Source organism: Diospyros lotus, chromosome 15 (assembly GCF_014633365.1).
Source record: "Diospyros lotus cultivar Yz01 chromosome 15, ASM1463336v1, whole genome shotgun sequence".
NCBI lineage: Eukaryota > Viridiplantae > Streptophyta > Magnoliopsida > Ericales > Ebenaceae > Diospyros > Diospyros lotus.
Genome location: NC_068352.1, coordinates 7,429,781 through 7,456,642, shown reverse-complemented (window position 1 = coordinate 7,456,642; position 26,862 = coordinate 7,429,781). Strand labels below are relative to the sequence as shown.

The following is a 26,862-nucleotide window of genomic DNA, read 5'->3' as shown; positions in this document are numbered from 1 at the left end:
TACCCTCAATGATACTTAGTTCCAAGAACTTCTTAGTTTACCTACTTTTCGATTCCTTTAGTTTGGGGATTTAGTGGTTGAACTGCCAGCCTTAGTACCTAGTCCTTGCGAATGGTGCTAAGTTAAGTTGCTAAGAAAATTTTTAATTTGATAGTTTTCCCTAACAAACTTTTTAAGGAGTGCATAACCTCCCCTTCTCTCTTTTTGGCAGTTTTATCTAATCTTCGATTACATGTCTTTCTTTTAGGGATTTGGTCTAGAATGCTAGGGTAGTGGCATGACACCCTGAGCATGAGTTATGCTTTAAATTTACTGGTGCAGTGATTAGAGTTTAATATGTTGTGAACGTTATCCCTTAAAAATACATTCTTGCTTAGGTTTAGTGCTAACCAGTCATCAAACCACCAAGGACTCCTAGAAAATCCATCTTCCAAGTCTCGCAGCCAATCTTTTGATCCCCAAACTCCGTACCTTAAGAAGGAGATTTGGTGTTGGTTTGCCAGGGAATAAGGTATTGCAAATGGTTTATCACTTTGTTCATCAACGCTTAGTTCATGGCACTTTTCACTTTCTACTAATTTATTTATTGATCTACTTGTTCACACTTTTGCCAATGGTCATCGACCTTGCCACTTCCATGATGTAGCTTGCAAACTGTAACGCCCCACTTTTCTTTTTCCAAGGTACACATACAAAGATGCATGATGACGCTAGCAACTGTATGGTAATCAAAGGGCGTTTATGGAAGCCTTTGCCAACAGAAGCAAGGATCGAACCTGAAAGCTTTATAAAACCATAAGCTAGATATTTAAGGCTTCCACTATATGCTTTTAACACAAATACCATTTGAAAAGCCATAATACAACTTGAAAATCTAGGGATCATTTAGGCTCCCTTTTACAACAAGTAAAACTCACACTAAAGTAATAGTACAACGCTTTGCAATTAAAACGTAAAGGAGCTAACTATCCAAGAACCACTTCCTTTCCTTTCCTCTGGCTTGATTCCGGGGCACCTGTCACGACTAACCCACCTGGAACGTTAAGTATTCCAGGGGTATGAGACACCCAAGTTAGATAGTTATATCTAAGTGAGTGCAACAAGAAGAGATAACATGCATGTGATGAGATATGTAGAATGATATGAAACCGCCTATGTGGTAGTGACGCCGAGGTGTTGCAATCACCCCCGCTGATCAATCATGTTCTCACATCTCCAAGACTTTTCACCAGTCTAACATGAGATCCTGACTTCAGCTAGCCACACACACCAAGTGATGCATGACAAAGAAAGAGAAAATGCTTGATTTAAAGGAAAATCATGCTTATGCAAGTAATCACCCTTACCCGTGTGAAGACAAAATGTTCGGTATGTAATATAAAGATGCAAGAAGCACTCACCTTGCTGATTCGGAAGCTCTAAAGTACTGTTCACAGGGTTCGGGAAAGTTTTTCTGCAAAAATAACATAACTTCGAAACTCAAACCTAAACTATTTTTATATGATGTCCTAGGGAAACATTTAAGGACCAACTGTACAAAATTTGGGCCCAAGAGGACATCTCACGCGCCCTAACGCGCTTGGGGAAGGAGCCCCACGCGCTTCACTCGCGGCAGTCAGGTGGCGCGTGAACTGCACGCGCCGCCCCTCCAGCTTTGCCGTCTTGAGGTTTTTTGGCCCGTTCTCCCTCATCCGAACTCCGATTTGACTTCCATTTGAAACCACACGACCCTTATTCAATTATCTATCGAACTACGGAAAGAAATTAGAATTACCTTGCTGTTTTGTCACTGTTTAGTGCCTTTTACGGTGGCGGTCCAACTTTTCCGACGAAGTGTTTTACCACTCTATTTTTGGGCAAAGCTTCTCCTCTCAACTCACCTCCCCTTTTCCTCTTGATTAATGGTGAGAATTTCTCTTCCATGGCCTTGGTATTTATAGGCATTTATGGCCAATCCAAGAGTGCCATGTGTCACTTGCCATGTGTCACTTAGATAAGGTTGTAATCATCACTTTCGTAGGATTGTGCCAAGTGTCCCTTGAGATTTGAACCATTTCTCCCCCTTGTGACATGTGTCCTTTTAAACATGTGCCACCACATGTTAATTTGATTTTTTCAAGATTCCTCATGATTATGTCTCCTAACTAAGTTAGCTTACTTGGTTCATTTAACTAACTAGTTACAAGATATTTTAACTTCTTACAAATAACTCTTTAACCCAAATACTTATTTGCACTTATATCCCTTGAGCCCCTATAACTCCTTAAACTTCTCCAAAATACCTTAGATGATGTCCCCTTGCGATAGTTTCTGTGATTTTTCGGAAAACCCTTCATTCGTTCCTCGGCGATTACCTCGGAACTTCACATGTATCCTTCGATTTCCAAGGAAATGTTTTATTTCTTAAACAACAATGCCTAGGAAAACTTTGGGTATTACACAAACTTAAGTTGTTATATCTCTCTTACAAACATAAGTTTCACGGGGAAGCTTGCATGATTTTAGGGGTTGATTAAATATTGATTATGTTTCATTATGTAACTTTATTATTTTCATTATACATTAATAATATGGGTGAAGGAAATCTCGTATGGAGGTATGGGTAAAATTAAAAATGTTACATGTATCAAATACACGGAATGAAATTAATCATACATAAACCATATGTAACTTAGGTATTTAAGTAACACGCATATTCATTTCATGAATATAAATAAACTCATACCTGTAGTCCGATGTAGGGATGGTGTATAGAACCAGTTTCTGTACTGAGACCGTATCCACCTTATGTTGTGATGGTTTTAGTTTGTTCACACCTAGTACGTTATCCGATATCGTTTCGACCACCTCTTCCTGTGCTAGACACAGAGGTTTCTCGTATCACCCGTACTCGCATCTCAATTTTTTGTGTGACTCTTATGCGTATTTAATTTCACAATGGTAGTAGAATTTATAAAGGAAACAGAAGGAAGAGATAGCAATGTGAAGTAGTAAAACCTGCTTCTCCAATTTAATCTCTACCTAGAAATCAGCCACCACCTCCAACAATGCTTGCCCAATTTCGTGCCACGTGGCGTTCAATTGGTTAGTTGAGTGGCGTCAAGAGTCGACTCTTACCTCGAAAGTCGACTCTCATGGGCAAGAGTCGACTCTCATGGCCTACTGGTCAACTTTTGACCAGCTATTCCTTGAGACGCTTTAGACACATGATATCGATACCAAACATGACACTATAGGATGTGTGATTTTTTAGGTTCACTATCTGCTAGCAATCAGATAGCATCAAAACTCATTTCGGTACCGGCCAACACCTTGACCCATCACCAGAATATCTCGATGATGAGCTGAGAGTTCTTGAGAAGTGCCTAGAAGTGGCTCAGGACAATATAGGTGGTAGTGAAGTCTTACTTCAAGTAAACCTATTATGATTAACGATTATTGTTTGCTATAATCCTTCCATCACCTAACGTCTTGACTGAGTGAGAGTCTTAGAGTGATAAACTTACAAACTCAGTAACTATGTGTTTGACCTCATCAATGTGACTAGATGACACTTCAGGAAACTCTTTTCCTGATACTCAATCTGCTCTAATTAGGGACTGTCCTGTCACACTAACAGTAGATCACATAGGACGTTCACCCCATCAAATACCAACGAGGGCGATGGATCCTATCCCCAATGCTTGTTTCCACATACTAACAATATGGAACCACATAGATGAACATTCCCAACTTCCAATTGGATGGTTCGACTCATTAGCAAATCCCGCACACCAATACACAAAACAACCTTGTTAGTTGAAGTGTAAGCAACACACTATTGCACCTGACAACTTGACCATTATACACCATGCCACGTGGTTAGTCATTGGCATCATATTTAACTAGTTGTTCTCTAACAGCCACCCACAGATCTACTAGCGACATTCCCATGTCATATGGCATGTGACACAACACCCTCCCATTAGTAATTTATACTAAACGAGGTAGTAACCCTCGTTCTAGTTCATACTCGATTAATCGAAATTTCCATCCAAAGAATCTAAGGACTATGAATAATTTAAGACATTCTGTTACTAGAGAATCTTGTCACTCAGTCTCAACCCCTTGAAAATAAGATTTTCAAATAGAACATCTTAGGACTCATTCATGTCGAAAACTGAAGAGCTCATAAATGAAGAAAAAATTGGCTTTTATTAAGATATACAAAGGCACAATAAATGTGCTAGACGTCATTCAAATCTAACGTTAGGGTACACAACAATAGGTCTCGGTATAGTTAAACATCATAGTACGTGATGATAGATATTCTGAGGTGGTAGCCGCACGTTCCCTTCTTGCCTCTCTGAAAGTACCTGCAATGGAGACGGGGCTCGTTCCCCCGGTCGATCTCCGATGATTAAGTTAGTTTTTCATCTAGGATTCATTGTCCCTTTTAAACTATGTTTCTCAGAAAAGGATAAGAAGAATCTCCCACCTTTTTCTCTTACCTTTTCTTGGGATAGGGATCATGGAGGGAGCTTTGGGATCTCCCTTCCGCTTTCTTCGGAACTTTCCCGATAAGGATTTTGCGATAGTATCCGTCTCCGAGGAGTTCGGGATAACTGTTGCCTCCGTGATCTTCGATGGGTTAGCCTGCTCCTGAGGTCTCGGGGATTTCTTTACTGAGTGCTTATCCAATTGACGTGGCGATGCTTGTCTGCTATGTATCTTTTGACCGCCACTAGGTATCCGTCTTGGCATAATTATGGGACCAAGGGCGTACTCCTCATCACTTGCCCCCCTACTCCTTGAGCTCTTCGGCTTGAAGGGCCCGAGGAGTAGTAAAGCTCCCGAGGCTCTTCCCTCTAACTTCTTCTCTTCCTTCTTCTTTCTCCCCCTTTTTTTTTTTTTTTTTTTTTTTGCGTGTCTGGCTGACGCGAAAATCAATCGATTTTGACGGCGGTATCCCTTCCCTATGCGCTGTCCGAGGCCTTTTCGTCTTTTGAGCTCTGTCAGTGCGGGATGATCAATGCTCATTATTGCTTGCCCTTTGGTCTCTTATTCCCGCAGTTTGAACTTTTAAAATGGGAACTCCACAGTCCCGCTACTTCTCTTTCCGCACGACTTTCCTTCAGTCTTAGCTTTTCTTGTGCCGGCAAGCGTTTTCCACTTCTTTCGCCTCTCTTTCTTCTAGCTCTTTGCCATGGCGATAATTGGTTCTGGGAGGTTTAATCCCGCCGGCGCAGAGCTTATTGAGTGGGAAAAACATCTTGCTGCCTCGATTCCATGTCAATGGATGAGCCAAGCGGAATGCCAACAGTTCAGAGAGAAGTACAACGTCCCCGAAGAGTGGGAGGTAGAGTTCAACAGCCATTTACGAGCATGTCATCCCGTCGCCGGCCGCCTCTGTATTTATAAGTGTGCTTTTGACAGGGGCTTTCGGCTTCCTCCCCGAAGAAGAGTGATGACCTTACTTCAACATCTCACTATCGCTCCCGCCCAGCTATCTCCCTTCGGATGGCGATACTTGATGGGGTTCCTCCTTATTTGCCATTCTGGAAAAATTGAGCCGACTGGGGACCTCTTCGACTATTTCTTCACGACCAATCGCGACCCCGGAGGGTGGATCTCCATTTCCCCTCGGATCGTGAAAGATGGCCGTCTCCTCGCCTGTAAGGGATACTCTGGACTTGAGATTTCTGCCTCGACTCTCATGCAATCTGGCGGGTCGAAAGATTTGGATGATTGGAAGGAGCGTTTCGTCTTCGTCCGCCCTAGGCCATCCGGCTCTTCTCAAGAGATCTGGTCTGTCAGCAACGAGTGGACTCTAGACACTAAGCACAAGCGTCCGAGTGTCGAGACCATTGAAGATTTCGCTTGCCGACTTATGAAGAATAGTCGGAACTGGGAAGAAGGATGGCTTTCTAATCCCAGCCTTACCCAAGCGGGTTTGGACGGCGAGAACTGTGAGCTCTTTTTCTTTCATCTTTTTCTTCTACTCTCTCTTCTTCCTCTGTTTGTGTTTGATTTTCGTTGTTATCTCTTTCTTAGTTGTAGAGGTCTGGGAGATATCTTATTCTACTATCACCAGAGGAATGATTTTGGACTTCCCTGGGAGTAAGGGCCCTTCGGCGCCTTCCAACAACCAGAGAGCGTCGGAGAGGGCTGCGCCTCCCGAGCGAGTTCCAAAGAGCAAGAAGAATAATAAGAAAAACTCATTTCTGTCCAGGTCGCGAAGAGCGGTGGAGGAAGACCCTGGGACCTTCCAAGAGGCTTCCAAGAGGGGTGTTGCTGGGGGTTCGGGGGACCCATCTTCCCAGCTTCTCACTTCTCAGACCAGAGACTCTCCGACCGCGCGGCGAGAAGCCTCCACCATGCCTGCGCCCTTGCCGATCTTTCACGAAGACGATTCAGCGACCATCGCACAGGTGCTTGCTGTAGCTCGCGCAGAGGCCCAGGAAAGGAAAACCATGGCAGGTACGGAGTCCAGTGTTACGCCTCCCAGCATCCCTATCAGTTCGATTTTTAAAGGAATTTTAACGCCATTAGCACCAGTGGGGTGTTCGGAGCTGACGGGAGAGGCTTCGCTGGAGGAGGCTTCGACGTTGTCGACGAAGGAGATTTTAGCACGCCGGACGAAGCGTCGTAGGATGGAGGCCACCTCCCCAGCTGCTACTCCTTCCGAGCCTTCGGCTCCTGAAGCCACCAACGCTCCTTCAACCGCTTTAGTCTTACCGGAGACTCTACGAACTCCGAACGAAATCGACTATTGCGCCGAAATTCTAAGGGTGCGACTGTACTCCTTCCTTTTTTGACTTTGTGCTTTTTCTATGCGAGTAGGTCTTAATCTATATTCTGCTTTTACTTCCTCAGAACCTTACAGAGTTCCAAGGTCTGATCTCTCGACGAGAATCCGAACTTCGAGCCCGGATCATTTCCCTGGAGTCTGAGGTCGAAACGCTTCGGGGGTTTGAATCTCTTTCCTCCCAACTGTCGAGTCTCGAGCACCATGTTCATATTTTAACTAAGTCTGTGGAGCTGGCGCAAGAAGATGCTCGACTTGCCAACGAAGCCGAAGCTCAGGTGCGCGAGGATTTGGAGTTGGTCCAGAAAAACATGCTTGAGGCTAATCAGGCCAATTCCCGACTTGGAGAGGAGCTGGACTCCACTAAGGTTGCTAATCACCAGCTTCAGGAGGATATAAAAAGACTTACTCTAGAGCTGAAGTAAGCCAAGAAGGGACAGGTCGAAGCGTTGGAGTCTTATTCCCGGTGTAAAGAAGACCTTCGTACTGCTCATGTCCAACTCCAATCCGCCCTTAAGGATGCCCAAGTGGCTTTTCAAAATGGTCGCGAGGATTTTCGAAGTTTCGAAGCTTATGCCGCGGAATTAGAAGGAGTTCTTCGGGGTGGGTTCGAGCATATGAGAAAACTCATCAAAGAACGCTTCCCGAACCTGGATGTAGACTCCATCCCCTTCGATGTTGTCGCCGCCTTGTCCTCTTTAGAGTAGACATTTTTGTATTAAAACCTTTTGTCGTAATAAAAAGTGTTAGATATTTCACACAATTTTCTTTCGCTACTGCCTTTTTGTTTTCTTGTTTTCTTCGTCGCTTGCTGTTGCTTGCTCAAAAGGGCTCGGCTCCGGCCCCCCAAGGATCACACCTGATCCTCGTAATCTTAAGCCTTTCGAGGACCATATCTGATTCCTTGCCTTTTCTGGGGGTTCGGACCCTCCGAGGATCACATCTGATCCTTTGCTTTTTGTCGGGGGTTCGGGCCCCCCGGGGATCATGTCTGATCCTTTATTTTTGTCGGGGGTTCGGGCCCCCCGAGGATCATATCTGATCCCTTATTTTTGTCGAGGGTTCGGGCCCCCCGGGGATCATATCTGATCCCTTGTTTTTGCTGAGGGGTCTAGCCCCGTTGAGGGTATGTCAATTCTTTCCCTTTGCTCTGATGTGCCTTCCCAGATCTTTGGAAATGATGAGTTTTTATGCATAGGAGAAAAAATGAATTTATTCCTGGATAGCATACGCAAAGCAGCAAAAAGAAAAAATGCCAAGACATATAATGTAAAATTATTACTGACAAATCATACGAAGATAATAAAGAGTTATCACTTATAGAACTTCCTCAAGTTCTGCACGTTCCATGCGTTTTTCACCGTTGCACCCTCGAGGGTCTGTAGTTTGTATGCCCCCGGGCTGAGAACCTCTGCTACTTTGTAAGGACCTTCCCAATTTGGTGTTAACTTATCTGTTTCTCGGGCTCCCTGAACGTCTGCTCTCCTTAATACTAAATCTCCTGGTAGAAAATTTCGTGCTCTTACTCGTCGATTGTAGTATCTCTCTATGCGCTGATTATAAGCAGCTTGTCGAATCCTCACCTGATCACGAAATTCATCAAGGAGGTCTAGGTTGTCCTTTAAACTCTGCTCATTGGATTCAGGGTCGAACAGCTCTACTCGTAGCGTAGGCACTCCAATTTCAACTGGGATTAAGGCTTCTGAGCCGTAGCATAGACTGAAAGGAGTTTCTCCCGTGGAGACCTTCGCCGTGGTTCGGTAGGACCACAGAATACTTGATAGTTCTTCCACCCAGCTACCCTTCGCCTTATCTACTCTTGTTTTTAAACCGCGCAACAGAGTTCTGTTAGCGAGTTCAATTTGGCCATTAGCTTGTGGGTGAGCTACAGAGGTGAATTGTTGCCTGATTCCCAACTCCTGGCACCATTCTCAAACAGACCGATCAAAAAATTGAGTGCCGTTGTCTGAGATTAGCACCCGAGGGACTCCGAAGCGACAGACTACATTCTTCCATAGAAATTGTTTCACCCGGCGAGAAGTAATAGAGGCCACTGCTTCAGCTTCTACCCACTTTGTAAAGTAATCGATAGCAGCCATGATATACTTGACTTGTCCAGCTGCTGGGGGGAAAGGCCCTAGGATGTCTATACCCCATTGAGCGAAGGGGCATGGTGTAGCGAGATGAGTTAGTGCGACCGCCTGCACATGGACCAAATTAGACGTTCTCTGGCACCGATCGCAAGTCCTGACTAGCTGCTTAGAATCTCGTACCATCGTTGGCCAATAATACCCCTGCCGTAGGGCCTTTTGACTAAGCGCCCGAGCCCCGATGTGGTTTCCACATATTCCTTCATGAATCTCCCGTAGGATATAATCTGCTTCGCGCGGTCGTATGCATTTGAGCAGTGGTTGTGAAAAAGACCTTCTGTACAGTTCTCCGCCGACTAACACGTAATTTTGGGCTTTTCGTTTGACCTACCGTGCCTCCGAGTCGTCTTCGGGGAGCTTTTCCTCTCTCAAATATGACAACAGGGGGTCCATCTAGCTAGGCTCATCATCGATACATAATTGGTCCGCGACTTCTTCGATACTCTTTTGTGGAAGAGATTCGATCCGAATTTCCCGAGAGCTCGTAGGGAAAGAGGAAGAGGCGATTCGGGATAGCAAGTCCGCCTCTGTATTCATAGCCCGAGGGACGTATTCCACCTTTACGTGTTGGAAACGCGCCATCAGCTCTTTGACTATGGTCAAGTATCGCGCCATGTGACTTTCTCGGGCTTCATATTCTCCATTCACCTGCTGCACCACTAAGTTAGAATCTGAACTCACCTCGACGTTTTGAGCTCCCAATTGCTCCGCCAACCTCAGTCCAGCCAATAAGGCCTCATATTCTGCTTCATTGTTAGATGCTCGGAATTCAAAATGTAGCGCATAAGGCCATATTTGCCCTTCGGGACTTTTTATCATTAATCCTGCTCCACCACCACCCGAGGTCGAGCTTCCGTCTACCGCAACCAACCATGGTCTCTGATTTTCTTCAGGGCCTTCAGGAGCTCCTATCCCTTCGGTGATGAAGTCCGCTAACGACTGCGCCTTAATGGCCGGTCGCGGCCTATACTCAATATCGAAGGCGGTGAGCTCCACTGCCCACTTCAACATCCGGCCTGAAAGCTCCGGCTTGCTGAGAACTTGCTTCAAAGGTTGATTAGTGAGCACTATAATCGTATGAGCTTGAAAGTAGGGTCGGAGTTTCCTCGCCGATGTTATTAAGGCAAACACCAGTTTCTCCATAGGAAGATACCGAACCTCGGCTCCCGATAATCGTTTACTCGCATAATAAACGGGCCTCTGGATCTTATTTTCTTCTCGTATCAATCCAAGCTTACGGCCTCATTGGCCACCGCCAGATATATGTACAATGGTTCTCCGGGCTTCAGCTTGGTAAGAACCGGAGGGGTGGTTAGGTGCTCCTTCAGCTTTTCGAAAGCTCGCTGGCATTCAGAATTCCATTCGAAGTTATTTGCCTTCGATAAGACCTTGTAGAAAGGAAGACCTTTTTCTGCCAAACGAAAAAGGAATCTGCCAAGGGCTGTCATCCTGCCCGTAAGGCTCTGTACCTCCTTCACATTCCTCGGGGCCGGCATATCCATGATAGCTTTGACCTTCGCGGGGTTTACCTCGATCCCTCGGTGGTGTACTATGTAGCCTAGGAACTTTCCTGCAGAAACGCCGAAAGCACATTTGACAGGATTAAGTTTCATATGGAACTTACGAAGGGTTTTGAAGCATTCCTCCAGATCCTCCGGATGACATTCGGCTACTATGCTTTTCACCAGCATGTCGTCGACATATGCCACCATATTTCTCCCGAGCTGTTGGTGAAAAAGCTTATTTACCAAGCGTTGGTAAGTGGCTCCTGCGTTCTTCAAACCGAAAGGCATTACGGTGTAGTAGTAGGTTGCCTTGTTAGTGATGAATGCCGTCTTCTCCTGGTCCTCCGGGTGCAATGGAATCTGGTGATATCCCTGAAAAGCATCTAGGAAACTCATGAGCGAACATCCAGCAGTTCCATCAATTAGGGCGTCAATACTCAAGAGTGGGTAACTATCCTTTGGGCAAGCTTTGTTAAGATCGATGAAATCGATACAAAGTCTCCACTTGCTCTGCCCCTTGGGAACCAGCACGACATTTGCTAACCAATCTGGATAATCCACCTCCCGAATGTGGCGCGCATCTGCTAACTTTGCGATCTCCTCCTCGATTGCCCGTGCCTTATCTGGGGCGAAGCTTCGTTTCTTCTACCTGACAGGCCGAAAACCTGATCGGACCCCCAGCCTGTGTGTCATTACTTCTGGATTTACTCCTGGCATATCCCGGGCTGTCCAAGCGAAGATATCCGCATACTGTCTAAGGAGTGATATTATTTGACTCCTTAGCGGATCTTTTAACTCCATACTCACTCTTACGCATCGACTTGGGCAATTTTCTTCCAGAGGTACTTCTTCCAATTCATCCACCGGCTCTGCCGTTTTGGGATCTTCGGGTCCTTCTAGTAGAAAACTGACCTCCTTCGGGGGGTCAGCATCCTTCTGCAACCCTGCTTCTTTACTCTTCGCCATGCCTATAGAGGCCATGTAACATTCACGGGCTACGCGCAAATCTCCCTGTACTTCGCCCGTCCCCCTATCCGTGGGAAACTTCATCATCATATGATATGTGCTTGGGATGGCTCGAAGGGCATTGAGACCCGATCTTCCCAGAATCATGTTGTAAGCCGAAGGCACGTCCGCTACCAGGATGTCTAGCATGACACGAGAAGTTTGGGAACCTCTCCCTACCGTCAATGGGAGTTGAATAATCCCTTCTGAATATACGGCTTCACCATCAAATCCCACCAAAGGGACCCTCGCTGCCCTCAACTGTGTCATTTCATACCCCATGCCTAAGAAGGCTTGCTGATACAAGATTTCTGAAGAGCTTCCTGGATCCACAAGGATCCGCCGAAGCTCCCACTTCCCAAGCTCAGCTGTTATCACCAGTGGGTCATTTCGAGTCGGGTATCCCGGGAGGTCGCTATCTGAAAAAGAGATTGGATCCACATTCCTCGATCTTTTCAGCCGAGTCGCATTACTTTTTTCGTCCTTCATGACTGGGACCTCCCCTGCCGCGAGTGTGTGGAATATTGGAGGCTGAGGATGATCATCTTCTCTTCGATGTGATCTCTCCCGCTGGGCCCGGTTTCGATCCTCCGTGCGGTCTCTCTTGGGGGGGCTTCTTGATCGCGACCGTCGATCCTTTCTCCCCTGAGAATCACCTGTTTTAGCCATGTAGCTCCTCAGGAAACCCCGATTGATAAGTTCCTGAATCTCATCCTTTAATTGGTGACACTCCTCAGTGTCATGACCATGATCTCGATGGAATCGGCAATATTTACTTCTGTTCCTTTTGTCAGATGGTGCCTTCATCGGTCGAGGCTTTTTCAAATAATCTTTTCCCTCAATAGTAGCCAGGATTTCTGCCCTCGGGGCGTTCAGAGGAGTGAAACCCCCCGAATCCCACCGAGGGCGATGTTTTTCCCTTCGGTCGTCACTCCTCCTTTCCTCGGGATGCTTCTTTTTATCCTTCTTTTCCACATGCTCCGCCCTCTTAGCCTGCATGACCTCTTCGGCATTTATGTACTTCGTGGCCCGGCCCAATATGTCCGTGAACGCACTCGAAGGCGTTTTGGCTAATGATTGGGCGAAAGGGCCGGGCCTCAGGGCGTTCTGGAATGCCACCATAGCAAAATTGTGGTCAAAGTTCTCAATGCTCAAGGCTTCCATATTAAATCGTGAAACGAAATCCTTCAAGGGCTCTCATTGGTTCTGCTTCATACTCACCAAGGCCATGGTGGACCTTCGGTGTCTTCGGAGAGGTGCAAAGTGCGCCAGAAAGCTGCCCCGGAGTTGCGCAAAACTTACGATGGAATGATGAGCCAAATTTGAATACCACGCCCATGCGTGCCCCTCTAGGGTGGCCAAGAAAACTCTACACCACATCGCGTCTGAGGCGTCCTGTACCATCATAATGCGAGGTAAAGAGATCAAGGTGATCCATCGGGTCAGAGGTCCCTGCGTAAGGCTTAATGGCTGGGATACGGAGACGTTCCGGTGGTATGGCCGCCATGATCTCTGGGCTAAGGGGCTGATTTATCCTTGGTCCCTGAGCCTCCCCGGTCTTCGGCTTTAGGGCGGCCATCTCCTCCTCCAACTGCTGCAATCTTCTTTCCTGCCGCTGCTGCACAAACGACAAGTCAAGAGACTCGGCCGCCTCGCCATTATCTTGTCCCGGCCTCTGCGGATTCTCATCCCGTCGATAGGATTCCTCTTCTCTTGGGGGCTCGCGCCTTTCTTCCGCCCGAGAATGCTAGGCTTGCTGATGCTGGCCATCTAGAAAACCCATGAGTAACTCCGTCAATCGTTGCACTTGACCCTCCAGGAGTGCTATCCGATCGGGGGGAGGCGGAGGGCCCTCCGGACTCCGAGCTCTCCCCGGCGGGCTTCGGGGAGGATTTTGCTGACTCGGTTCCGGAACGGGGTTGCTCCCCACGGCCCTAGACGGCTGTCTTCTGGTTGCCATTCATGGTTGAGAAAAAGGCAAGATTGTCTGCTGCACTGGAGAGTCAAAAGAGAAGAATGTCGGCCCCACGGTGGGCACCAATTGATGATAGATATTCTGAGGTGGTAGCCGCACGTTCCCTTCTTGCCTCTCTGAAAGTACCTGCAATGGAGACGGGGCTTGTTCCCCCGGTCGATCTCCGATGATTAAGTTAGTTCTTCATCTAGGATTCATTGTCCCTTTTAAACTATGTTTCTCAGAAAAGGATAAGAAGAATCTCCCACCTTTTTCTCTTACCTTTTCTTGGGATAGGGATCATGGAGGGAGCTTCGGGATCTCCCTTCCGCCTTCTTCGGAACTTTCCCGATAAGGATTTTGCGATAGTATCCGTCTCCGAGGAGTTCGGGATAACTGTTGCCTCCGTGATCTTCGGTGGGTTAGCCTGCTCCTGAGGTCTCGGGGATTTCTTTACTGAGTGCTTATCCAATTGACATGGCGATGCTTGTCTGCTATGTATCTTTTGACCGCCACTAGGTATCCGTCTTGGCATAATTATGGGACCAAGGGCGTACTCCTCATCAAGCTATATGTCACGATTGCTTAACCAAAAACCACCTCCAACCATCGAAACACCTCCAATCTCTTTCTTTCTCACTCATTTGCTCGTTTGGTCTTGTTTGTGGCCTAAAAAATTGGAAAAAAAAAAAAACACACGTTTTATAGTGTTAAACCTTTTCAATTCAATTTTATCTAACTTCGCATGTGTCATCGAATTTCTCATCGAAATTTTCCCAATCACCTAGTTATCCGACACCCTTTTTGGTTAAAAATTATCAATCTTTAACCCAAATTAAGATATTTCAACAAGTTTTGGAAACCCAACTCAATCAGGAGATTTCCTCACGAGTGATTTGTTTTATTTTTGTCAATTTTTTTTGGTGTCTTCCCCATTAGGGTTTGAAATACATACTAAAATTTCCATTTTGCCCTCCTGCATGCCCTTTGTAAGGGTTGTCAAGTTGTTTGGTCCATTTCATACTCATTTGTTCAATATACAAGTCTAAAGTCACTTTCCTAAAATGTTCGTCGTGTTTCGTAATTTATTTTTCATAATCTTTCGAGCATAGTTATTTTTTATTTGACTGTCGGTATCAAAATTTGAAATCACCACTGTGTTCTCAATTTTGTTTACTTTGATACTTATCTTTTGATTCCTCTCAACCTAACCTTAATAGAATTTTATGTAGGTCCAAAGTAAACTACTCGGTCAAGCTGTTGTGTATCTCAACCAATTTCGAGTTTGAATAATTTTTAATCCATCTAACAATTTCCAACAACAATTAATCATATGCTTTCTTCTTTATGTCATCGACGATGCCTAGTATTAGGCTTAGTGCAATTTGGTCAAATTTGCTCAAATTTTGTGACTAAAGTTAATGTAATACCCAAGATTTTTAAATTCAGATACTTGAGAAAATAGAACATTTCAAGGGATTGTCGAGGTCTTGAGACAAATGTTCAGTTTCTGAGTCAAGGGCAAAATCGCAATTATTAAAATTCAAATAAAAGTGTAATTTACCTAAACACTTGAGGTATTAGCATAATAAACCCTTTCTCCATAGGCATAAAAGAAATTTTAGGATGGCCTGGGGATCAAGTTGTAAGGCGTCTAAATGCAATTACCTGAAAAGTTTGGGTTAATGTGCAATTCTTGAAAACTCGTAACTAGACCATTGGAGTAACGAACTAAACCAACTAACCATTGGAAGTTATGATTGCATATTTCAAAACTTATTCCAATATAGCTCTGGATCACTTTGGATTTCAAAACCTATTTAAATACAAATTTGGATCATTTTGGATTCCAAATCCTATTTAAATCCAATTTAAGGACACATGACAAGCAACCATTGGCCGATTGGGGATAAGATTGAAGCCTCATAATGACCCCTCGAGGTGGCGACATGTGGTTAGACGGGAAAGTCTATAAATAGGGTTACGAGGTTATTCACAAAGCATTTCAAGTGATTTTGAGGTGAATTTATGCCAAATTGAGGGAATCAAATAGGAGGGTCTTGTTCTTGAGAGAGGGGAGAATTTTACAAAACGTAGGAGAAAAAACAATGGAGAAACGAGGGAGAACGGGCCTCGCTGAAGTTTTCGGGTCTTCACCTGAGTTCATGCCAAACAGTCAAAAAAACTGCGAATTAAGTCCGATTTCTTTCTATATTCCTGTAGAGTGGGAAAAAAGGGAGCCACAGGTTCAAACAGGAGTCGAATCGGAGCTAAAACGAAGGAGATATGGCAAAAAAACTAAAGTCGTGTCGTGCCGTGTCATCGCATAAGAAGACGGTGGCACGTGCAATACACACACTGGGGAAGGTTGAATGTGGCAACACGTGGGCCCTTTTCCCAAGGCGAGTGAGGGCGCATGAATACCCCTATTTCCTTGCAATTTCACACACAAGTATGTTAAAACATTTAGAACAATCCTATGTAAAAATATTTGATGTTTGGTTTACAGGAACTAGTTTTTTTTTAGAAACCGAGACCCGCTAACTGTGAATAGTACACCCGAAAGGTAAACAGTCAAGATGAGTGGTTCTTGCATACTTTTGTGACATATCAGACATTTTTTGAAACATTTGCTTGTGGTATGTGATAGGACCCTTGTTAGTCACATGTAGGAGGGAAGAATTAGGGGCAGAATATGATATTGGGAGAAGGGGAAAGTGACAAAAACAGTTGAAGGGAAAAAAGGGGAAGAGCAACCAAGGGAGCATGGCTGATAGCTGAGGCCGTTGGAGGGGAGTGTCGCTGGATAACAAACTATAAATAAGAGAGGCTAGGAGAATATTAGGGAGGAAGATCCTTGTGGGAATAGTGGGAGAGTGTGGACCTCTCGAAAGTCCATTTTTGCTTTTTCAACATAGGTTGTTTTCATGTTGTATTTCTCTTATTTAATTGAAGTAAAATAAACTTTCATCAGAAGCCTATCAATTGGTATCAAAGCGTAATCGATCCTAATGGTGAACTTAACGGACCAAGTAGGAAAATTGGAAGGGAGGATGGAAGGCATGCAACGGGAACTTGATGCCATGAGGGGAGTGGTTCAATCGATGGGGAAAAAGGCAGCGAGCTTGCTGGAACGGTTCGCTTGGATGAGAACGAGGTGGGAAGAGCAAGAACGTGAGAGGAAGAACGAGAAGAGATGGGTAGACCAAGAAAAAGAGGGGAAGGGGAAATAGTCTAGTGAGCACTTACTGATGGGGTCGTCCCTCACTGAGAAGGCCACGCCGAAGCTAGGAAATCGGCACAAGGAAGTAAGTGGTGAGAACGACGTCTATGGGAGGTCGAACGACGTCTATGGGAGGAAGAACAACGTCTACAGAAGGGGATGATGCCTGGAGATGCCAGTGTTTGAAGAAGACGAACCAAACGGTTGGGTGTTTCGGGCCGAGCAGAGTCTAGCTTCTCCACATCCAACAATTGATTCACGGATCAATTGTCAAGGGCTCAATTCTTTGAGAAATCAGCTAACGATCCCAATGGTGAATTTGTTGAACAGAGTTGGGGAGTTAAGAGGGGAAGATGGAGGGGATGCAGAAGGGAGTCAACGCCATAAGAGGGAGGTGCAATCGATGGAAAGGAATGTAGCAATCATGCTGGACCAGTTCGCATACTTGAGGACGAAGTGGGAGGATCAAGAACAGGAAAGGACGAGCAAAGCGAATGAGGGAGATAGACCTTCGAAATTTACCCAGAATTCTGAGGGATCACCTGGAATCGGGATGGGCAGGGAGTTCGAGGGTGGAATTGGAGGAAACTAGCGATCGGAAGTGCGGAAAAGAAGGCTGGAGATGTCGAATTTTGAAGGAGATGTCTTGGATAGTTGGGTTGTTCAGGTTGAACGATACCTCCCTATAATCCAGCTGATAAAGGCAGAGAAATTGGAGTCCATGACTCTAGCTTTCGAAGGAGGGGCCATTTTGTGGTCCTAGTGGGAGCGAAGGAGACAAAGAGAGATTCATGTAGGTAAGAAAGCAAACCTGAAAGATGAAGCCACAGGGTGCCGCCATCGCGTCTCCGCTCAAGTAATGGCGAAGAAGGGGAAGGCAAAGAAGAAAAAGCCGGTAACTAGACAACCACAAAGTGACTGCAAAAGTGTCAAGAAGAAACATAGGAAATAGAAGAAGCTTCAGAAATATCAAGCTTCGGTCCCAACCAAAGACATCGCGATGCCAATTTAGTCCGATTCGGACGCCGATGATGATTCCTCCTCCGGTGAGACTAAGCTCGAGAAGATCTAGAAACTTCTCGAGCCCTACACCAAGTATCAGCGGATTAACTTCCTTGTCGGCGCCGCCGTGCTTGACACTTTCCTCTTCACTCGCCTCCGCGATGCCGCAGATCGCGACATATCTCATCGCAAGCTCGTCGTCTACGGCCTCGCGTGGGACACAACTTGAGAAACCTTAGTCTCTACCTTCGAGTCATACAGTGAGATTGAGGGCTGCAATGTCATCGTCGACTGGGTCATGGGCAAGACCAAGGGCTACAGCTTCGTCGAGTTCAAAACGAAATGAGAAGCGGCCAAGGCATTAAAGCAGCCGAGGAAGAAGATCGGGAATCTGATGTCAAGGACGACAGATCTGGTAACGTCCAAGGAGGGCATCTTACCGATGATTGGGGTGCCATCAATGGTCCATCCATCTCCTACCACTTTTGATGAGGCGTTCCAGTGCATATTTGACTATATAGAACCTCAAGTTAAACCTGATTTTGTCGTCCCTATTGCTCGATATCATGGCTCTCGTCTTGCGTCAGGTCCTTCACCTTCACCATTTCAGCAAACTGGACTACATAATGGTCTAAGAGCAGAGAAAGTTGCACGCATGTCTTCTGGGTCCACTTTGGGTGCTGCTATTGTAGAAGCAGTGAATAATCTTGAAAGTGAGGCACATGAAAATTTCGAGGAAGACAAGGTCAAATTAGGGGAGCCAAGATGGAAAGAGAGATATTATGAAGAAAAGTTTTGTGTCAAAACTCCTGAGGAGCTTGAGATGATACAAAAAGATGTTGTTTTGAGTTACACAAAAGGCCTATGTTGGGTTATGCACTACTATTATGAAGAGGTTTGTTCTTGGCAATGGTTTTATCCTTATAACTATGCGCCATTTGCTTCTGATCTTAAAAATCTAGGCCAGCAAAAATATGGAAAAACTGGTAATTTGGTGGAGTCTCACCTTGAGGACAAGGTGAGTTTCATAGGCGGAAGTAATGATAGGACCCTTGTTAGTCACATGTACTAGCAAAGAAATATGAGGGAAGAAGCAGGGGCAAAATAGGATATTTGGAGAGGGGGAAAGTGACAAAAACAGTTGAAGGGCAAAAAGGGGAAGAGCAGCCAAGGGAGCATGGCTGATAGCTGAGGCCGTTGAGGGGATTGTCGCTGGATAAGAAACTATAAATAAGAGAGGCTAGGAGAATATTAGGGAGGAAGATCCTTGTGGGAATAGTGGGAGAGTGTGGACCTCTCGAAAGTTCATTTTTGCTTTTTCAACATAGGTTGTTTTCATGTTATATTTCTCTTGTTTAATTGAAGTAAAATAGACTCTCATCAGGAGTCTATCAGTATGTTGCTTGCATAACATGTGTTTCTTTGAAATTGCATTGTATCTTTATTTTCCATGCATCTCAACATTTGTGGCTAGTTGGTGGGTTATCATGTGTGATTTACCAGATGGGCTTGTGTAAAGGGGTTAACCATGTGGACATGTATAAGGGGGCTACCTTGTGCCTATATAAAGGGGCTGTGGAGTTCAAACATGACAACATCCTAGCATGGCTACCAAGGGAAGATTTCTTGACATGTTTACATATTGCATTTGCATGCACTGATTTCCTTTGCTGAACCATCTTAATTAGATGTAACAACTAACTTGAGTGTTTCATACCTCTGGAACATTCAACGTTCCAAATATGTCCAACATGCCAAGTATTCCAAAAACAAGCAAGGGAAAAGGCAAAGCAATGGCCAAAGTTTAGTTTAATTTTTTGTTAAACATGTACTACAGATTTTGTAAAAAGAAGAGCTATTGTAACCTTTGGACTTTCCTATCATTTTCATTAATTATAAATGGATATGGGTTCACTATGTGTATATCTCGAATAATGCACTACAATTGTTGTATAAGGAATTGCCATGATGATAAGGGATTATTACAATTGTACTTGTAATAAAGATTTTATAGCAAAAATCCTTATTATTTAGCTTTAACTAATTTTCAAGTTCGATCAAGGATTTTCATAACTTCCCGTGTGATATATTAGTTTGTATTTAGCATCATGTTGTATTTGAAAAGTGGGGTATTACATTTAGCATATGAACTTAGTGATATATGGTTCATTTATTATTTTCCATAAATTACACTTAGTTCCATCCCTTCATGAATTCACGTTTTACCTTTTCCAAATTCCTCCTGTGCACCATAAATTTTCAAACTACCTCTAAACCCCTCTTCATTTTGGGTCTAATTCCAATTAATTCAACCTTAATTCTTCGATATCCAAAACCTATAAAATTTTCAAATATTACGTCAAATACTTGTAACATCCCGAAAATTTAAATAATTAGCAATTGTTAATTTTGGCATTTAAAGTGATTATTGAATATTCAAGGATTTAAGAAAAATGTTTAATTCATGGGTTTTAGGGTGATTTATTGAATTATGTGAAGTGCATATTAAATTTGGTATGTTGTTGGAAGTAAAATAATGTATTTATAATTATTTGAGGTCATTAATTGAAAACTTCGGAGAAAATTAATTATTTATGGTATTTGAGATTACTATTGAATATTTGGAGATTTAGAGAGGATAGTATTTCTGATATTTTGAGAAAATGAGGAATTAAAGCAATAAATTAAATTAATTGAAAGCCATTGTGGAAGTAATGAAGTGAATTAAGCTAGTGGATGTTACGACAATTGCGACGTAAGTGAAATAATAGAACTTGGAGGGGAGAAAATTAGCTTAAGAATTAATTTGGTGATATAATAATCAAATGTGGCAGCAGGTCAAGTGGTCGCGTGCGAGGGCTTCCTGGCAGAGGACGCGCATTCGAATCCTTGGAAGAGGGATGGAAGGAAATTAAGCTGGGATTTTGCTCCCAGCAAGGCACCAAACGACGCCGTTTCAAGGCACCGATTGGTGTCCATGTGTGCGGCATGGCCGCGCGCACGCCATGTGCACGGCCATGCGACCCTCCTGGCCACACCAGGTGGCAGCCATTGGGCTGCCCCTTTGCCTTTGTCTACCACACCCCCTCAGTTCTCTAATTTTAATGCAATAAATTTAATGATAATGCTCTTTAATAAGGAGCATTGCAAGGAATAAATGGAGGGGCTTTGGAGATAATTTAATGATGAATGATGCAGAGAATAGTTCAGTGGAGTTGCATTGAATCGAGGGTATCAAATTGAAAGTATAAATAGGGAGTAGGGGTGTGTAATTGTAAGAGGAAGGGAATCAATGATCGTGAACTTGAGGAGGAGTTTTTGCAATAAGGTATGGTTAATATTAGTTTATCATTAATTAAGTTGTGAAGTTAATCAATTAGCGAATTGATTTGATAGATAGTGTTGAGAATTAGTGAAGGTAGTGTATTAGTTAAACTAATGACTTAACTTAGTAAAATAATCTAATGGAAATTCATTAGGAGATTTCAGTAGAATTGCTGCTATAGATCTATTTAATTAATTTGAAAATTGTGAGAGTATTAACGTTACTCTATTGAGTTATCGGCAGCTTGAGGTAGAAAATCTACTTAAACTAGTTATTTAATAGGTAAATTATTAGAAGTACGATATGTTTTATTATAAATTTTATGCAGTTAAGTCTAGTTATTTTAAAGTCATGATCTCATTATTTTTCAGCAAGAGTTTGATAAGGACGAGAATCCGTCATTTAAAGGCAAGTTTTTCTTCCTCTTTGTTTCAATTAAGAGGCAAAATCTCAGTTTTCTTATTAATATGCAAGTTCAGTTTCTCCCTTTTCTCAAGTTCACGCTTGCAAGTTCAGCTCCTATTTTACAAGTTCAGCCCCTCTTTGCTCAAGTTATGTTTAAATTTCAAGTGTTATTCTCTATTTCTTGCTATTGCACGATCCTACCTGTTAATTTCATAAATTGCAAGTTATTTTCCTATTTTAAAAGCTATTTCTTTTTTTTAGAAAATTATCTCATGTTCCTCATTTATACCTCTTGAGTCTCAAATAGGGTTTTGCATCACCCTATATTTTCTTGGGAATGATGTTTTATTGTGGATATGCAAGGGTTTGATGTTGTCTTGCATGAATGTTGTTTTACTGTGCATATTGCTTCGTTAATTGCATGTCGGTTATATATGAGAACAATATGCATGTTATGGTAATGCATGAATCATATACATGAAAATGTTTTTTTTTTAAATATGTAAAGGTCTCATGATACGCACAGGGACTAGTCCGCAAGATATATCCTCAGAGAAAGTGTGGAGCTCAAAGTTGGACTTCAGTCCCAAGTTTATGTTTTGAACTTCGGTCCCAAAGTTTCAGACTTCGGTCCCATGTTTATAGTTCTAACAAGTATTGCATATGAGCATGGATGCATGTATCATCATTTTATCATGTTAAAATACCTTAAATAGCATTCATGTCTCTTTTTCTTCTTGATACCCATGACTCTTATGCTTTTCTCTTCCAGTTATACTTGCTGGGTCTTATGGGTCATGATTGCTTGCATCATTCCAGGTAAGGGTTAGGTTACAGTAGAGGGCGAGCCTATTTACAGAAAAAAAGAAAAAGAAAAGTAGAGGGTGAGCCAGGTGAATCAGGATCCATGGGGTAGTAGTGTGTACAGAGCTGTCTCAACCAAAGGTCCTTAGAGGTATTTCGGGTTGCGTAAAAATTAAGTCATGCTTGTTTATGTTATAGGTTGGACCGCGATGGAATATGGTGGATTTATGAGCCCTGATGTGGTGTGTAATATTGAGTTACTTTTGTTTTTGTAAGCATGTGGGCACCATTATGTGGTATATGAGTAAGAATGTATGAGTGTGGCTTCCATTGTCAATAAGGGTGTGTAATGTTCTAATGGGTTTTAGCTTTTATGTCATTTTGTTGTGGGTCCCTAGCTAAGGGCTCCTACAATTGGTGATATCAAAGCAGAGTTTGGGACTAGTCTCTGTACACATAGAAATGTTGGGTAGGGTTAAGGGTATTTCTAGCAAATATATGTAAGACTATGTGTGAGTTTATCGAGCTAGTGCAAGGAAGTAAGTTAGTAACTCAATATGAAACTGAGTTCATTTCCTCAGCCAGATTTACTCTAAAATTAGTGTCGACTAAAGCAAATAAAGCTAAGAAAATCCAAATAGGTCTTTTATATAACTAATTGCTAATGGATTTTATGATAAAATGTTAAGATGGCTAGAAATTTTTCTGAGCAGGTTCTGGTAGATCATTGGGCCAACCGGATTAACTCAAGGGAGCCAAACCCCGAGGAAGGCAATTATGAAATACTGGCCAAGATGGAGGACATAATCGAAGATATACCACCTAGCTATCGCTAGTGGCCTGGCTTAGTGCAATTTCAAATAAATTGTCTAGTAGGTGTTATGGAAGGGAAATTGAGAACAGTTGTCGAGTGGGTTCAAGAAAATGAAGAGTTTATCTTATTTTTCTATTTTTGTGAGAGAATTTGTCACTGGTTAGACGAATTGAACGAGGAATTAGACGAAGAAGAACCCATGAAAGACTCAGAAGAAGAAGAAAACCCTAGTGAGGATGAGGAAGAAGAAAATGTGGTTGAAATCAAAATTGAGGATGATCCCCCTGAATTCGAGCATGACAACAGATGACGAGATGGATTTGGAGGAAGCATATACTGATTTTGAGTCTGAAGACGAGGCCGATGCATGGATCTGGAGGTCCGCTAGTCTTAAGGACACCTAATAGTTGTAAGAGTTTTGTAAAATGTGGTATCAGTAGTGTTGTATTTAAAATGTTTTCAGAATTTATGAGAAATTTGTTTTACTGCTTTGGATTAATGATAAGTTGAATTTGGGTGAATGAGAACATTTTTTTTAAGTTGAGGTGTGATTGAAGATAATATTGGAAAGTATCATAACAAGTGTTACACGATCGATAAAGACCATAGACTAAATATCCAAAACATGATATTTATTTCATAAATTCAATATAGTTACAGGAGATCAAGCTAAAAAAAAAAAAGCCAAGCTATAGAACTAATAATGTTACCGACTCTTAGTGATGATGCTGGTTGCCAAATACGACGAGTCCTAGCTCATTGATGTCGTCAGGAAGTGGCATCTGACTATTACTAGTGTTATCAGGGTGAGGTAGAAAAGTGGCCTCAGGAAAGCTAGGGAGCGAGGCATTCTCAGGGGTGATGGGAAGATTGAAACTCCAGTTTGGGTTTTAATCAGGTTGTAGGAGAGACCAATCTGGAACAGATTGAGGATGTGCATGATAGGGTGCAAAGAGTAAATCTTGCAAATAATCTCGATAAACTTGCAAATCACTAAGTTAAGTCGTTAGTTTAGGTAATACACTACATTCACTAATTCTCAACACTATCTATCAAATCAATTCGCTAATTGATTAACTTCACAACTTAATTAATGATAAACTGATATTAACCATACCTTATTACAAAAACTCCTCCTCAAGTTCACGATCACTGCTTCCCTTCCTCCTACAATTACACACCCTTACTCCCTATATTTAATAGTAACCTCAAATACCATGAATAGTAACCTCAAGCTTATCGAGATTATTTACAAGATTTACTCTTTGCACCATATCCTACACATTCCCAACTTGTCCCAGATTGGTCTCTCCTACAACCTGATCAAAACCCAAACTGGAGTTCCAATTTTCCCATCATCCTTGAGAATGCCTCGCTCCCTGCTTTCCCGAGGCCACTTTACTACCTCACCCTGATGACACTAGTAATAGCCAGATGCCACTTCCTGACGACATTAATGAGCTAGAACTCGTCGTATTTGGCAACCAGCATCATCACTAAGAGTCGGTAACATTATTAGCTCTATGGGTTGGCTTTTTTTTTTTTGTTTGATCTCCTGTAATTGTATTGAACTTATGGAATAAATATCATGTTTTGGATATGGATAATTTTATGGATAATTCTACATTTTTATGGATAATTTTCCATTTCACGTCTTGCCTTTTTATTTTTAGTGTAATCATTTGAGTTACACAAAATATGTATTGTTGACTTGCAATCATGTAACATCATATTTATCATGTGAAAGTATAAATGAAGACATGAATGGTGATAAAATAGATATTACACTAAAAAATCAATGGAAAGAGAAAATTTTGGGTTTGATTCTTTACCTTAACCACATAAGAATAGAATCATTAAGAACATTATGTTTATTTATTAAAGAGTTTTTTTTAAAGTACTCTTTCCCATTATGTGTTGTTTAAGAGAATCGCTTTCAACCTCAAAGTTCAAATCAATTTTTATTGTTTATGTAACAAAAAATAATTAAATAAATAACCTAAATTTGCAAAATTTTGGTTGACTTTACAAAAAAAATTAGCTCATACCTGCATCATGGTGATGATTCAATGACTTCTCAATTTAACAAACAAAAATAAGACCAAACCAATTCTTCTAAAAAGGAAAGGAATTGCATATATTAACATTATGGAAACAATCACACAATTAATATTATGGTAATAATGACACAATTAGAAATTGAAATGTGAACACACCTGTGGGAACAAAGAGACGCCTCTTAGAAGGTAAAGTGAAGGGACAATAGAGTAATATAACGTTCCGAAGCAGTTCAGAGCCCAGAGGCAGTGTGTGCAATATCCCAATTGAAGGCCAAGGCTAATTCTTCCAACTCCATACCTTAGAGGACTATACTTAGATAGCAAAATCTGTAGAACACCTTCGGACCATCTCTTGTGTTGCAAAAGTGTGTCATTCAATGAGGTTGGAACAACACCTAAGAAACCCTTCCTTGTTGGATTATAATACACGGATTTCCATCCTTGACATTGAATCAATAGCCCAGTTATCACATCTTCAACTGGACAACCATATTTCAAGCCCATCTGCATATGAAAACAAGCCCCAAGTCATAAACACTTGCCTTTGTACAATAGACACAAAACTAGAGAGAGAGAGAGAGAGAACCTGTTTTCCCCATTGAGTATTCTCTTCATATCCACAACTTGCAAGCCCTTTAAGTCTTTCCTCTAATTTACTTGCAGTTTCTTTTATATTCCTATCGTTCTCCATCTTCCACTCAATCCTAGTATCCTTGTTGAATTTTCTACTGCATAAGGTATCTCTTCGATGGAAACAACCAGTTCCAATATAAAGAGGACCTCCATAACCATCGAAACCATGGAATTCCATCTTCATTTTTGTCAAGTTCAAAAAATAAGAAAACATTTCAAAAAGATGATATATATATATATATATATTATAGTTCATCATTTTAAAAGAACACTTACCTCATATATAACTCTTAAAGAACTACCATATAATTCATTCTTTGTAACATTTTCGAAACCCTGTGGGAACTGGACGAAGGCAATTTCATGTCCTTTTTCTTCATCCAAGAAGAAACAAAGTGCATCTCTCACAGAACATGAATGATTCGAGTACATATCACAATCCACATTTAATATTACTTGCCCATTGCTAATTTCTGATGACACCCTTATCTGCAAAATGAACATAATTTTTTAGAAGCAAGCTTTTCAACATATAAAGTATTAGTTAATTTTCATAGTTCATTTTCATTACCAATGCATTCATAGCTCCTGCTTTGAAATTATGAGGATGCTTTGGTCTCTTCTTCCTGGCTAAGTATACAAGAGTTGGCAATGAACAACCTTTAATATCCTTGGTATTTGAGTCTCTCCCATCAATTAGTGTCTAAAAATATAGCCAAGAAAGAAATTCTCAAAGGTAAATAATTACTACAACTTGGTTAGTTTTAGCATTTTCATATATCAGAGGAGAACAAGAAGATTAAATGCTAAATGAAGAAAATAAGGTGTGAAATACTTGAAGTATGGTGTGATGGTCATATTTAGATGAAAATTTGTTCCATTGAAGATATCCTTCATGTTCTGAGCGCGTGTTTTCTGGGACTCTTCCAAGTTTAGTTGTAAATGTGCTACGATTCTCCATGTCTTCGTATAACTTCTGCATAAAACATAAGGGCAAAAAAATATGAGCAGTAGATATCAAGGAATTTTTTAATATGTTACATCAAAATTAGGAAGCATAAGGAATTCTTAAAAGATGATCCCATTAATTAGTGGAATTGCATCACAACATGCAAAATTAGAAGCCTTCATAACTAGGAATAATGCTACAATTGAAACACAAAAATCCATTATGATATCTACACTTTTTTTTTTT

General features: G+C 42.3%; 1 protein-coding gene across 1 annotated transcript in view; it reads right to left on the bottom strand.

Annotated features, from left to right (window-relative positions):
- Positions 1-26,649, bottom strand: part of LOC127791553 (cellulose synthase-like protein E1) — a 39,279-nt gene extending 12,630 nt beyond the window's left edge. The window contains exons 1-5 of the mRNA XM_052321537.1: positions 26,503-26,649; positions 26,239-26,370; positions 25,944-26,156; positions 25,621-25,845; positions 25,191-25,538 (exon numbers count right to left, since the gene is read on the bottom strand). Of these exons, the coding sequence (XP_052177497.1) occupies positions 25,191-25,538; positions 25,621-25,845; positions 25,944-26,156; positions 26,239-26,370; positions 26,503-26,649 (1,065 nt within the window). The remainder of the gene's footprint in view (positions 1-25,190; positions 25,539-25,620; positions 25,846-25,943; positions 26,157-26,238; positions 26,371-26,502) is intronic.
- Between the last annotated feature and the right edge of the window lie 213 nt (positions 26,650-26,862).